This window comes from Calonectris borealis, chromosome 3 (genome assembly GCF_964195595.1).
Source record: "Calonectris borealis chromosome 3, bCalBor7.hap1.2, whole genome shotgun sequence".
NCBI lineage: Eukaryota > Metazoa > Chordata > Aves > Procellariiformes > Procellariidae > Calonectris > Calonectris borealis.
This window is the reverse complement of record NC_134314.1, coordinates 59,788,703-59,804,002: the sequence shown is the minus strand read 5'-3', so window position 1 is coordinate 59,804,002 and position 15,300 is coordinate 59,788,703. Positions and strand designations below refer to the sequence as shown.

General features: G+C 38.7%; 1 protein-coding gene across 3 annotated transcripts in view; it reads right to left on the bottom strand.

Moving 5' to 3' along the window:
- The window catches only part of RNF217 (ring finger protein 217), a 63,482-nt gene that overhangs the window by 6,976 nt on the left and 41,206 nt on the right, over positions 1-15,300 (bottom strand). Inside the window, exons 3-5 of one of the 3 annotated variants that reach the window (XM_075145766.1) lie at positions 12,931-13,095; positions 5,358-5,559; positions 1,047-1,284 (exon numbers count right to left, since the gene is read on the bottom strand). In XM_075145766.1, coding sequence (XP_075001867.1) covers positions 1,274-1,284; positions 5,358-5,559; positions 12,931-13,095 — 378 coding nt within the window. In that variant the 3' untranslated portion in view covers positions 1,047-1,273. Of the gene's footprint in view, positions 1-1,046; positions 1,285-5,316; positions 5,560-12,930; positions 13,096-15,300 lie in introns of those variants that run through there. The other 2 variants (XM_075145765.1, XM_075145764.1) reach the window with 2 other exon arrangements.

Sequence of the window (15,300 nt, the reverse complement as noted above, 5' to 3'; positions counted from 1 at the left end):
CATTCTTTCTTTCTAAAGGTTAAACTTTAAAAACAAAACAAAATACCTTTTCTCCTTATATATCTACCACATTTAAATCCTTTATCTTTCTTTACCTTTGTAAAATAAAATTAAGGAACAAGTTAACACGAGGTGAACAAGACTTGCACAAGTTACCATCAGTAAGAGTACAAACAGCATCAATCACTGCAAAGCAGCAGCTATGAACCTTTTACTCCAATCATTTTTATCAGCATTCTATGAAACGATTATAAAATGTTCTATTTTACACATCTGAACTGACATTATTTTATATCCAATTCCCGTTTGACACATATTATTTGTCATAGTGTGAAGCATTACGAGGCTGTTAATCACAAAGGGAATCGTGACACACGAAGAAATGCTGCTGAGACTAAGGACATTTATTGCAGGCACTAAACTTCCCAAAGATCCACTGTCCTATGTCTGTTAGCTCTGAGACTGCTAGCAGAGAGAGCAAATGTAAAACTTGCCTCAGAGCTGAATAAAATCTTGGGTCATTAGTCCATGTGGTGAACTCAGCAGTAGGTTACGATAGCCAGTTTGGTAACATTCAAAGCTAGTTTTTAAGGATAACTTAAAAAGAAACGGTTGTAAATAGAACAAGCCTAAAAAGGGAACCTTTTTACAATTCTACTCAAATTAATGGCAAACAATTTCTCTACTGGGTTACTCAGCATGAAGATTTAGATATCTGTGGTAATCTAATAACTGTATTTGCAGGTGTCTCAGGTTGCATTACTTGTGATACAGAGAATGATGTTCTTCTGCAAAATGAGGAAATGTTTAGGGAAATAGGAGGGAATATTTTTCCCTTGCATAACTTTGGGTTTGGTTGCGGGTTTTAGGGTAATATATACAAAACCCCATAAATCCTTAGAGAATTCTTTGTCATGTAAAAAATTAATACACTAGTTTTAGAAAACAAATTTAATCATTAGCAGCATATGAGAAATAAAAAGTTCTATCTTCCCAGTCTAAATATCATTATATGTTTAAGCAACAGAGCCACTGAAAGTATCTACTTACAAATCAAAAGTCATATCCATGTAGATTTACGTTCTAATACAAGTTTGCATCTGTTTTTAAAGAGTCCTATCAAGTGTATACAGAAGACTTCTTACAAATCAGACCAACTTAAATGATAAAGTTGCTAATGAAGGTTGGATCCCAGAAATGCGTTCTTCCTTCTGCGGTGCTCAAAGCCATGCATACATAAAGTGAATCTTGCACTCTGTCTTGGGACAGGAGTTCATATCAGACCTGAAAACAGGCTGCTTTCAGAATCCTATTTGAAATAGGATCCTATCTGCATGCTGTTTACCATGCAAAAAACTTCATTTGCTTTAATAGCATCATTACCTGTTGTGTCCTGTTACACATCCATGCAGTACCTAGCAATTGATTTTGAATATAATTCACCCAACTGAATTCAGGTGGCACTTCAGTGGCATCTTAAGTACATTCAAGACAGCTGAACATGTTTCTCCTTTCTGCGCAATTCATCACTAACTCCCGTTATAACCAAACATCCTGCCTTCAAGAACTTAGCCAAATAATTACTATGAGAATGAAATCCCTAAGTCCACTGGGACTGAAGGATAAAAGCAATTTCACCTTACTGTCCTGGTCACAGCCAAGGTTTCTCTAGAAAATATGCTGGCTAAAGAGGGAAAAGAAATGTCATCATATTCAGAGACCACTTCTGCTCCCAGTTTATCTTCTTCTCCCTGTGCTTTCTATTACCTTTACAAAACCATTGGTTTATGAAGAAAAGTATGTTTTAATTTACGCAGCCATAAATGCTTTTCCCTTATTTTTATTACAGAACAGTTTGTGATTGTAGGCACAAACATTTGCTTCTCAACAGAAACCATGACAGCATGCCAGCCTGCGATGAAGTGTTCTTTCCTTTCTATGCACCCCACCCACCCAGATTTGGTAGAAACAAGCCAAAGAACCTTCACTACAAAATCCCCACATTTGCTTAAATAAGTATTTACTCTCCATAGCAAGAGAATAAAACAAAAAGTCACAAAAGAAAATCTATCTAGCAACACCTCACCTCTCTCCCACTGACAGCCAAGATACTGTCCTTTTAATCTCCACTACTTAGCTAAGTATCAGAGGCATTTTACATGAAATCCAACCTTTATTTCTTGCTACATGTTACCTAAATTTAGAGACTACACTTCTAATGGCCTATTTCTCTGCTCCCATCTTCTCTTTCTAGCATCTTCTGCTGACTCTCAGAATGTACAGCAACATCTGCAGATGATAATGCTCCACTCTTGCCTGGCAAACCCTTTACAGGGTTTTTACATTTACAGTTCTAGCTACCGCGACATCTCTGAGCCTAGGCGTGATCTCAAACTGGAATTAAACATTTCTCAATTTTCAACTTGATCTTAGGTGATGATGACTAGAAAGCTTCAGTTCAAAACAAAGCAACAAAAAAATATCAAACATCATGACAAAGAAGAATCTGATGGAGGGTCTATAAAAGAAAGATATGAGAGGGTAAGCAAGCTATTATTATTTACTCAATTTTATAATAAAAGTAGTAACCAATGAAATTGTCAGCAATCTATTAAAAAAACCAAACCACACAAACACACAACAGAAAGATGAAAGTACTTTCTCTACATGTGAGAGAGATCTACATAGTGAAATCCTACAGCCTCTGCCAAAGATAATGTGGAAGCCAAAACTATAAATAATTTAAGAAGGATACATCTATTGATAGTTATTAAGCAAAGGTTCAGATACAAACCTTAACTAAGGAAGCATCCAAAACAATGATAACTGGAAATACACAGTGAGTGAGATCTTATTTCTAATTGACCACTGTTGGGGACAAGGTCACTATGCAGCCCTTCACACTCGGCCATTCGTTTGGGTTTTTTTTTTACTCCCCCCCAATTTTACATTTGCCCAATTTGCACAGATCAATTCTGTGGAAGTTTTACAAGAACAGCAGATCTTGTCAAATTTCCACCATTCAAGATGGCAGAATCCACAAACTGAACTGACACTGTACCACAGTTGGGGATTATACTGTCTCGAAAGAACAATGACAGGAGATATAACCTTTCAACAACATAATGCCTTCTTAAAAAAGCATGTGCGCGCCCACATGTGTGCTTCTGTGGAAAAAAGTTTTAAATAAATAAATAAATAAATAAATAAAGACTGGCTCACATATGCCAATCATAGCCAAAATTTAATCCAATGGAGGAAGAGTAGTGAGCTGAATTCCTGAATTGCCTTACTAATTAAGGCAAACCACAAGTACACTTGCAAACAGGAAATGAAAGTAAAATATTTTATACCTTTTCTATGCATGTTTTTATAAATATGAACATATACTTCTTCACCACTGAACTTTAACTGATATATGCACTTCCACATCTCTTTACTGCCTCCAAGTCGCTGTTTGCAAATAAACTAATTTTCTTTCTTACTAGTAAAAGCTGTTTCTTTTTAAAAGGAAAAGATTGTGCATTATTGTTTCCTAAAAAAACAAACAGGGAAAATAGAAAATAATTTTCATAGTAGTTATGCACATGCAGTACATGCACCTGTATCTCAGACTTCGTATGTGGCATTAAAACATGCCAAGTGCATATTCAGATACCTTTGATTTAAACCATTGCAAAAATTAAGACAATAATAATGTTATTTTTGGCAGTTCCATGTTTTGATAAGAAACATTTCTTTTGTATTTTTGTATCAATTGTATATAGAAGGTTTAATCTTGGAGTAACGTTACCCATGATTCTGCATGTGAGCAGCACAGAATTGGTAATGCCTCTGAGCACAATCCCTTGCTATCACAGACACTAATTCCACCAAACGTACCAAGATCCATTTTAAAACAGCTTACATTGTTTGCCATTGTGGCTTTTACTGAAAGCTCTTCTGAAACCTTACTTTGAGACGGATCCTTGCAATTTAAGCTTAGATTTATTCATGAACAGTTTATACCCATGTGCTCCAGTGCCAGCACCGTCTTTAATCTAGACTAGATCTTCACGTGTTGGAATTTATCTCTACAAAATATATCAGAGTAGGCACATCCAATCATTTTGAATTTTTATCCACTTTCCTATTTACTTCTGTATCTTTAATCCACCTCTCTCAAAGTTGTTCTAAAGCCTTGCAAGTTCCTGAGGTCAAACTGATGGGCCTGGATGACTTATTGTCATTTGTTAAAAAAGCATTCCAGGTTTGCAAGTCTCCCACAACTCTGCAGATCAGCAAGATTGGCATTCTTATTACCAGGCCTATGTGTCTGTGTGCCAACTCTTGGGTTACTCTAAAATGGAAATCACCTAGTTTTCTTACTGCAACATGTTTGACTCAGGAGTATTGTCTTCACCGCAGGTCTGCTGACTGCTATTTCCACACGTTCAGTCTCTTACCTTTACCTCTACATTCAACATCACCAATTGATAAGCTCAAAGCATTTCCTCATCCTAGGTGAATTCCAAGTAATCTCCTATTTCTATGCCTTCAAAGCACCAAAGGTCCTATTTTCCTTAATAGGTTCCCAATTTTTGACACCTAATACAACCACTTCCTATAATGTTATAGATAGCTTTACATGCTGTAAACTCACTACGATGACTGAAGTTAATGCATATACAAAATACAATGTAAGGTAATAATCTACTTTGTTATCTATTTTTCTTGTGCTTCTATAGGTCAAGACAGGTATACACCTGGTTCAAAAGCAAATTCGGAGTGCCCTTCTGTTTTTTTTTTCCAAATAAAAAGGGAAGTCAAGCTTTTGGCATTATATTCCTGTGAGATAAATTAATGTATACAGTTGTATTTTGTTCTAAACTGGATTTTATCTGAACCAAAGCTAACAGTTAAAAGATAAGTGTCCTCCTATTTAAATGGGCTAACCTGAGTAGTTTGGTTTTTCAAAACCAGGTCAGGTTCAAATCCAAACAATGCTTTATTCAAACAAATCCTTGACACAGAGGTTCATTTAAAAATTTAAAAAAGGTTCCTGCTCCGATTCATTTCTCCTATGTGCTTTTAGAATAACAATCACAGCCAGCAACATGCATATTGACAGTATTTTTCCAGTTTGCTTACATATTATTAAAAAGGGTTAGGGCACAGAAGCTATGAGAAGAGGACACAATACGTATTCATACACAGTCCAGGGACCGCAAATGCCATATATTTAAATATATTTAATAAACCACCTTTTACATAGCTAAACAACTTTAAACCAATAGTTTTTATTTAACTGTTATTGGTGTCCCCCCACCCGATCACCTCATTGTGCAGCTCTCCACAAGGAACATTCCTCCACTCACCACAGACAGAGCCTCGCACTAATCTCCTTAAATGTGGTCTCTCGGGGAGGTAGCGGTATTTGCATCCAAAGATACTGAGGTTTGAGGTGTGATCTCCGAAGAACCGGAGCTGGCGGTATCTCTCCCCACAACGATAACAGAAATTAGTGTTACACTGTGAACAGGTCATGTGGTCACACCCTTCTGTTCTCTGGATGTGGATCTGTATGAGCAGAAGAAAAAACCAAAAGATTATTTTTTTCCCCCTCCCTAAGCACAGGAAAGTAGGCACTACCCCGTGCAGTCCATGTGTCAGATGAAAAGACACCACATGCAACCCCCCTGCTTAACTCAGCCTTTGCATTAATTAATACTGCAGCTGTTCTAACACAATAATGGTTTTCTAAGGCATGTTTCAGAGCATCAAAATGAGTTATAGTTGTTTCCAGATTTCCATACATAATTTTCTATATAACCCTCCTTCTTTGTTTAAAGACTCTCTGTATCAGATGAGAAACTGAGTGATCTATGCTTATTGAAAATTTGTTTTTATTACTGAAGTAGACACATTAGCACCAAACTTTATTAAAAATAAAAGCAGCACAGTAAATATAGTTATGAACTCTGTTTGACCCCTCCACAGATGGGTTTCCCTCTTATGCCACCTGTGGCCCCACTCCCTTTCCCATTACCATCACAAATTGATTTGGCATTTTGTAATAAACACCAGAAAGGCTCTGCTGTTAGAGTGAATAATTTGAAAAGTATGGGATTTTTTTTTCTTTTGTAAAAAAAAAGAAAGATTCCACAAACCATTTAAAAGACTTACACCAAGCTTTCATAATGCCAGTAGTACAGCATGAAACTGGCTACCTAGGTTCTACATCCATCTTTCTGCTGATTGCCTGCTTGAATAGCTCCATTCCTGTATCTCCATGTACGCTTCTGCAAAACTGGTACATTTACCTACTTTGCACAGATTTGCTAAGGCTTCAGTTTTAGTTAATAGTTCTGAGAGCCTTAGGAGAGAGGGTAGTCCTGGGTCTGAGTATTTCACTAAATCAACTATGATTACACAGCTACTTCTGAATCTTGCCAACTAAAAATATAGCTAACAGGGTGGTAAACAAACACTTTTCCTAGCTCACAAAATTGCTAAAGACCCGCCCCCGACCCGAGACCATGCTGCACAGTGGAACAGCAGATAAAATTACCTAATAATGGATGGTTGGAAGTGACCTAGGAGGTCATCTATTTTAACCCCTGGCTCCAAGCTGACCTAATTTCAAAGTCAGATCAGGTTGCTCCAGGCCTCATCCCACTAGATTTTAAAAATGTCCAAGTATGGGTATGTCACAGTCTCTCTGAGGAATCTGTCCCATGCTTCATCACCCTCCCTGGGAATATTTTTTTCCCCTTACATCCAATTGGAATTGCATTTGTTGAAACTTGCGACGGATGAATGAATGCCTCCTGAAATTCTTATCCATGTCTACATGTATTTATTTTGCAGGGAGGTACAGGTAAAGACAAGGCATCACCCTCAGTGGCCCTGCAAGCACCAGAGATGCTGAAAGCTCAGGTACAACTGAAGCCTCTCACCTCAAGAGAGGCTTATGACTCCTGGGGTATCCCACATTCTTGAGGGGGTCAAGTGTGTTTGTTCTCTGGTGCTGATCAGGGTTCATCTGGGATCTGAGAAATCTCACTTACCCAAACAGCTACTGAAACTGGCACTTTACACATGTAACAAAATGATGTTTTCCACCAGCAATACTTCTGGTAAAAGATTCCAGGGCAGATGTAGTTAACAGTAGTTCCAGGTATACCTGCCAACAACCCTGTGCCAACATAGTGATCTCAGAATTCTTATTTCTACACTTTCAAATGCTTCTTTTACACATAAGAGGGGAAAGACATTCACAAAAGAGAGGATTGGGCTATAAAGCATTACCTTCTAGCGGGCAAGTATTCTAGTGGACTCGCGTTCATCCCATAGAAGGGATGCAAATAGACTGACCAAGCAATTATCCCCCACTACCCTGAGGAAGCCTGCTGTACCACAGGTGCCCCATTTTCCAGAATCACCTGGAAAAATACCATTGCTGATGAGCTTTATAAGCTGCTTGACTTCAAAACTTTCACATTTAAGCATTGACTGCAAGCAAAGTGGGAAGAAAAGTCTACCCAATGTTGTACCAACTTAAGCATAACTTCTGAAGTTATAGACTATTTTCTTCTAAAAGGGATAGTCACTTTTTGCTTTTACTTTTCAGGATTTATATGAAAAAAAAGTTGACCCTACTCATGGAGCCATAGTTTATTTAATTTAATTCCTAAGAGATTAACCTGAACTGAAATTAAGGAATTTTAATAGTGACTTAATGTATTTTAACAAATTAACTTTAGAATTTAATTCCAATGAGTTTTTCAGGGGACTGAAATTCAGACAGCAACTATAAAGAATTTTGTAATTTTAGAGGTACGTTTCCTTATCTGATTCAGTGACATACGTTTATGTTAAAAATGTAAATGAAGGAATTAGATCTTATGACACTAATGAGAATTAACTGGTTGTTTTCTTTTCTTTTTGAATCAAGACTGTTGAATTCTCCTTTCTCTTCTCCAACTTGCCAATCCAATCTATTAAGTTACCATCGATCCTAACTGAAAATCTGTACAAGCCTGGAGCCTGTAAAAACCCTAGATGCAAACAAAAACTACTTCACATTTCAAAAATAAATTATTTTTCTTTGGTAGTAAGAACTTCAAGGAGCTGCTGGCAATAGCTTTATACATTCTACTATCAATACCTTTCAGAAATACCCACCTCTTGGACACTGCCTGCCATCCTACCCACGCTTTCCTAGAAGCATCCCAGCTCCAGTTAGCCAGGCAGCACTCCTAAACCACTTCCGAATCTACTTGTTTCTGCTCTAAATCCTCCAGACATACTGTCCTCTTAAAACATAAAGAAGGTTGATATAGGATTTATTTTCTTACAGACACATATTGCAATTGTATGTACTTTATCTTTCCTTCTTCAAAAAGTAAAGTATTAAAAATTTTTTAATGAATACTTATCTGCATATATATACCTGTCTTCAAAATCTGCCAATTTGGAACAACTGGTTATACTTGCCTATATTTTTTGTTGCAAAAAACTTTCCCTTTTTTAGTGAGGAGAGACATCATTAAAAAAATGAAATAAAAAACAACCGCAACCTTAGATGTGGGGCTTGGACTCCCTACCATATGCACACAGACTGACAATGCCAGATGAACTTCGCATGATTCAGTCAGGCTGCCTTCATGCCTGAGACATGACATTTCACCAGATCAGCTTCAGCTCTGGTTCACATGGACGTGCCTCCCCCCCTCAGGATAATCCACTGACAGAGATGGATTACAAATCTATAGGTTGGGAAAGCAATCACCAATGGGTCAGATATCGCACAAATGTTCCTGCTCCGTTGGCAATGCCGCGGCACGCAGCAGGCAGCCGGGGGAACGCACGGGGCCGGGAATGCGGCTCGCTATAGTTAGCTGCAGCCGTGCGGGGTCCGGTGCCTTGTAACTGCAGGGTCCCCAGCAGCACGGTGTGGGTGGAGGAGGCAAGGTGAGACCACAACGACCACAAGCCCAGTTTCTGCCTCCAAGCATTCAGTCAGTGTCACTGGCCTCATCCTGCACCCAGAGCCTGCTCAAACCCAAAGACATACCCTCACCTTACGTGGAAAGGTTTAGTCATTCAGAAACCCAAGAATGGCTCCCAGAACAAGAGGGGTGAAAATTACACACCAACGACAAAGTACACAGAGCTCAGAGTCTTAAGGAAACAACTGAAGTAGCACAGTGGCTATTTCAGACCCTCACTTTACCCTCTCTGCATGTTACAAGCCCTCTCACAGCAATCTTCAGGGAAATCACTTCCGAGAGATCTGAGGATGAGACTGGCCATTTCTCCTCCACTCCTGAAGAAAACCTGGTGCACAGCTTTATCCCTTCATATACAAGCAAGGACTCTTCTCCCTCCAGAGGATGAGAAATAATTTGCAGAGCACCTTCAAAAACTATGCCCCGAGTTATTTGACAATGCTTATATTAATCAGAACCGTGAATCCACAGATAAGAAGTACATACTCCTTGATTTGCATTGACATCCTTGTTTACTTAAATTTCTGCTGCTGTTTGAAGCATCCTAAGCTAGAGCCGCTGTTTGGTGTTTCCTCAGACAGTGATGTTTTTGAAACCTGTGGTAAGATAACACCAACATGAAGTACTTCCTTGGTTTGCTGTACCGTAAAAACACTTGCGGAAAAAAAGGCATTTTGCTGCAAACACGTTAGTGCAAGAAACTGTAAAAAACAAAACCTTAAAACAGTAGTGGGGAAAGACAAATAAGGTTATAGATTTTATGAAAAGGCATCTAATAATATGCAGCAAGTTTGCACTCATTAGCCAGCTCCCTCTAGAACAAGACCAGCACTTTTTGGACAAGTCTTGTTGAGAAAAATGGTTTACACCGAGTTTCTCGAAATAGTGTATAATAAATTTGGAAAAGGCTCTATTAAAAACAAAAAATATGTAAAAATTAATTAAGATACAGTTTTTTAAAAAGTAGCATTTTGTAGTATTTCCGTACTGACATATAGTCACAACATGAATCTACGATTATGTATTTTGACAGCCTGTAATATTTTTATTTGCTTATGTAAGCATATCTTAGAGAGACCAGGTAAATATAAACCATTCCTATTAGATGCACTAAAGCTGTGTCCACGTACAGGAAAAAGTAATCAAGTTTAAGCTTATTTAACAGTGCCTGCTAGTACTACTAGCACACTACAAAGGATTGTGTTCTCTCAAAGCACTTACCAAAACCACTGAAAAACTTGTGAATACTTGCCTAAGGATCTGCCTATATATACACACACCATGAGAGTGTTCCCATTTTCTCACCTGCACGCCCAGACAAGATAATAATTGTGCATTCTATTTCTCCGTGGTACGGCTACTTAAAGAAAGAGTCTGTGTGTATATGTGTCTGTGTGTATATATAATTATCTCCAGAAGATATCTGTAAAATATGGTAACAGTTTACACCGTAATCAGTATCACATTTTGGAAGTTACCAGTAATTTTACAAGTTATCTCAGCAAAGAAATTCTACCTCTACTGAAGTTTCTACCTCTAACTTCCATTAGCTTCAGTTTTGGTGTAAAGATTGAATACTAGTATCTTGACACTTAAAATTTAATCTTGACTTTTCCTCCATCTCTTTGTCAATTTTGGCTGCTGCAAATTTTTAACCAAAACATGAAAGAGGTTCTTTCAGTAGAATACATGCACATATCAAAATAAAGTGTGTTGTCACCTGAAACATTGCCTATATGGATCTAGAACAAGGATAAATCAAATAGTGTATTACCAACTCCATTTTCTCTGTCACTCTTTTCTCTATTTTATTTGGAAATATGATAGTCATCTGATTCAATATTATTTTATATAGAGGTTTTGGGTGGATGGCTGGAGAGAGAGGCAGAGAAAGTATTAGCTCCAATCCCCCTGACCCCAAATTGTTAACTGTTGGTATGTTTATCCCCATGTGCCCAGACATCTATTAATGCTTTGATGAAGAATACTGCATAAGATGCATTTTTTATACCTACTCAATAACCGATTAAGAAAGAGAAAAGAACAGTACCACTAACTGCTGGATAAGTGGTTCTTTCCATTACTTGCTAGTTATAGATTTCATTTAAAAACACACAAACAATGTGTTGATATAAACATTTTGGAGGTTGTAAGCACGAAGAACTTTTTTCAACTCTGAAGAAAAAAAAAAAATATCAGGAGTGGGGGTAGCAATACAGTTTATGAAAAGGTGGAACTCCCTCTTCAATATTCACTTATAATACCACATTACCAGAAAGGACTTCTTAACAAAGATTCTTTTTCTGTGCTAGTTTCATAACTTTCCATACTGCCTCCTAACACGCAGGACGTTTTATTTTCTTTTGATTAAGAACAGAAACCTAAAGTCCTTTTGAAATCAATAGCCAAACTCATGCAACTTAAGGCTTCAAAATTAGTGACTTAACCTACATAAGTTTCAAGCATCCAGCCTTTTCTTTTGAAGACGGAGAAAACACTTGTACATATGGCATTTTAAATTTAAAACTTAATAAGGATAAACACATTAGGGTTAGCAGTTTTAATTCCTTTCTCTTTCCAGCTAGCAGCCCTCTTCCCCCTGCTTTTCCGCATTCATACTTTTTTGTTTGGTGTATTTGCTGCTTCTTTTTTTGGACAACTTATTTCAATAGTTACATCACTCACATTGTCATAAAATCTCAATCTGGACGCAAGTCAAAGAATTAAAAACAAAACACATACTTCTTCCCACTCCAAAAGGAACGAAGTTTGTAAAAGGGTTTTACTGTAAGACTTCCCAGAAAGTGAACATTTTTAGAACTGGCTCAAACCTATCAACAGCAAGCTGTTAAAACTCTGTTAAAATGTCACGTGTGTGCGGGAGGAAGGGTAAACAACCAACTGTTGATTTCAGAACTTTCCAAATTCTTCTTAGTGTTTTGAAATCTTTCAATTTCAAGCTATGGCATCACAGGTATTTCTTTCCCCAAGACCAAAATAAGATACCTAGTAAACTGAAAAACATTCTCTTATTTGCACAGGGTAAGGCTCAAAGTGTGACAAAAGTATACTTCGGACATTCAGAAGTAAATCTTCCAATTCAATATTTATTTCCTACCAAATGCTCCCATTTCCTTACTTTGTCCTTTCCATGAAGTAGATGTAGAGCAATAGATAGGGTCAGATTAGGTACTCCCTTTCAAAAAAAAGGACAGTCTCCCACCACCATGGTGCTCTCAAGATTTTGACTTACTACTTTGTCAGTAGCTGGAGATAAGTGCTGTGGAAAAAAAAAAGTGAACAAACGTAATGGCTGCCTTCATTAAGGGCAGCCAGGGCAGGGGTGTGCGGGGCTGTTCATCTCATTTGAGTAGTGCGAAATATTTCCTAAACTGGAAGAGATTAATGACATTTTCAGGGTGTGGGACTGCACTTCAGTGTTGAAAATTAACCTAATTCATGAGAAAGGCTTGTGAAGAACTGACATTTAATCCTAAAAAACTTCTGGTTTTGCCAAATCTTAAAGTCTCCCTTAGTTAACTTGTTGATAGAGTACTTTCTGCCTTACTCAGAAATTGAATTCACCCAAGCTCTTTGGAAAACCTGATAAAGGGCATCATATTTCTCTAAAGCTTTACATTTCTTTAAAGCTTTATTTTAGGAATAATTTATTCTGTAACACACATTCATTGTAAGTATACATCAAAGCCCCCTCTTATAATTTCTATGCTGTTTCTTTTACATGCAGAGATTCTGCAGAATCAGTGCGGGAACCAGCAAATAAAACATCTCACCTGTTTTTCTCAATGGGTCATTGACAAGAATCTGCACAGCAAGCGTCAATTCCATTTCCAATGCTGAGCAGAAGCTACAAATATTTACCTTAAATTTAAACAGTTTGAAGCCACTACCTGCAAGCCAAGGGAGAGCAGCTCACCTTGCATTTTGGACACTTCTGGGCATTCCTCTGCCCATGTTCGATTTCGTTGGCCCAGTGACGCAACAGCTTGTCTCCCTTCTTGTATTCTTTGCAGTTAACGCCTTCATGCCAGGGAGAGTGGCACTTGAAACACCAGACAAATTGGCAAGATGGACACTGGATCTGTACAAATGAGAAAACACCACACGTTTGCAAGCTGGGCGCTGACCCAACTGGAAAGCTTGTTTTAAAACCACTGCTCTTCCATTAAGAGAGTAGCTGCCCAGCAAAGATCTGACATCTTTTGAAATGTCTGTTTTAAAAAACAAAAGAAGTTGTGGAAGCTAACTTGTTCTCTCTCTTTTTAAAAGAGAAAAAATACAGAACTAATTGCTAAAGCCAGGAAAAGCCCCAATCAAACAAAGCACAGCTAGCTTGGTTTAAGCATAGGAACTGCTTCCTGAATTCAGCGGGTGGCTCAAATGCCAAAAGGCAAAATCCAGGAAGCTTATTCAGTTGCCTCCAATACATGTGTGAGATCACCTGAAAATTAGCAGCCAGTTTTCAGTGCGGTGGATCTCAGTCTTCTAGTTATAAAATTCACTGCCAAGGCCATTACCAGGGAGTACCCAGTCTTCTGAAGGGGCTCTACAGAGCCCAGAATGGGTTATGAAGCTTATATCAGAAATGGTCCTGGGAAAAGGGGCCAAGAACAAGGGTTTCAACCAAGGGCCACAACTACCACCTGGAAGTCAGGCACCTCCTTTTGCTCTTGATTGCATAAGGGCGAGCTGAGGCTGTGCCAAACAGCCCGCTTGCCACAGACCACACCTAACGGCAAAAACCACAAGCCGAGCTCCTTAAATTGAGAAAGGATCTATTCTTCCCACTCCCTGGGTTTTAAACCATTGCGTCAAACAGGTACCATCGTCATCATGTCTTCCTCCAGAGCCTGGCTATGTTTTTGAAGAAAGCTATGGCAGCTGCTGTGTTTGTAGAAGTAATAAATAAAGGCACATCGCAGGTGCTTATCTGATGAAAGACAGGCCTCCTACCTGGATCGTGACTAAGTAAAGCAAGAATTAGAAGCCGCATTAGACACAGGCACATCTAGGCTCCTGCAACATCTTCACTTCTGCTGTGTTTGGCAGCAAAGCATCTCAGCCTGAAAGACGGGAAGGCACATCTCTCAAGTGACTGCTGAGCCCTGTCCACCAGCTCCAGTTGCAGCCATGCCTGGCACTGCCCTGGCTTTGTACCAGCTGATGGACAGGACTGAGGAATTCAACCGGCCAAGAAAAAGCTTTTTGGTTGTATCTGTGTCGAGACCTGGTTCACCACCTAACCACGGATGTGTCTGTGCTGGCCATGTGTGGTGTGGGGGTGCTGTCCAGGAAACCACATCCTAGGGTGCAGTCACGTGTGAAGCCCCCAAAACGTATTTCCAAAGTCCTCGCTCCCCGCAGTTGCTGTGCCCTCTGCTCAGACACACCGACTGCTGGTGTGCTGCCTCAGCTCCAGAGAGTCCAAAGCAGGCCCTCTGATCTCCCGTAAGTATTTCGCTGGGAGGCAGCCAAAAATTATTCGTATGTGCAATTCCTACATCTGTCACTACCAGCATGCTAATACAAAGCTGATCTGATCTCTGATGCGTGACTGAGAAATGAAGCCGTCTGCTACCCTTAACACTATTTCCTAGAGTTCTATACCCAGAGATAATATTTAGGTTTTTTGTCTTTAACAGCTCACATTAAAAACCTAATTGACACAATGGCTCAAGCTGAGCATTTTTGTGATCCTAGCTGACCCGTTTTTCAGTGGTTGTCTTTAACTTCACCTGTAGAAAGCAAATGTGTTTTTACACTGCAGCAGTGCCTAACAGTCTTAGCTTCATTTGTATAAAGTGATGTACCTCTGTCTGTGCAGCACTGTTAACCAAGTATTTTACCTTTAACGGTGGACTATATGATGTGCTGCTCAATGCATCACTTCAGCTTACCTCTTTATGCCAATCCATATCTATAGAGCAGCAAGTGCAAGAATGGGAGTTAATGATCAAGAGAATTAGTAATTTTCTCACTGCCCATAAAACAGCATTTCCCCTTCCAGGATCCTTTGCCTGGGCATAAGGCTAAAGTGCAAAGAAGGGAAGCAGCATCAAGAAGTTGACAGATTTTCTTCTTATTACAACACATCAACATTTTAGTCAGTTACCATCTACTAGTCGTTATCCTTGTAAAAATACATAATCGTACATGCATTTAAGTGTTAGAATACATACGTTTCCTTCATATAAGCAGACTCAAAGAGAGTGTAATATTAAAATGGATGAAATTCTGATATCTTGTACTTAGTGCAAGTATAACTTACTGCTTTCTACAGCTACAA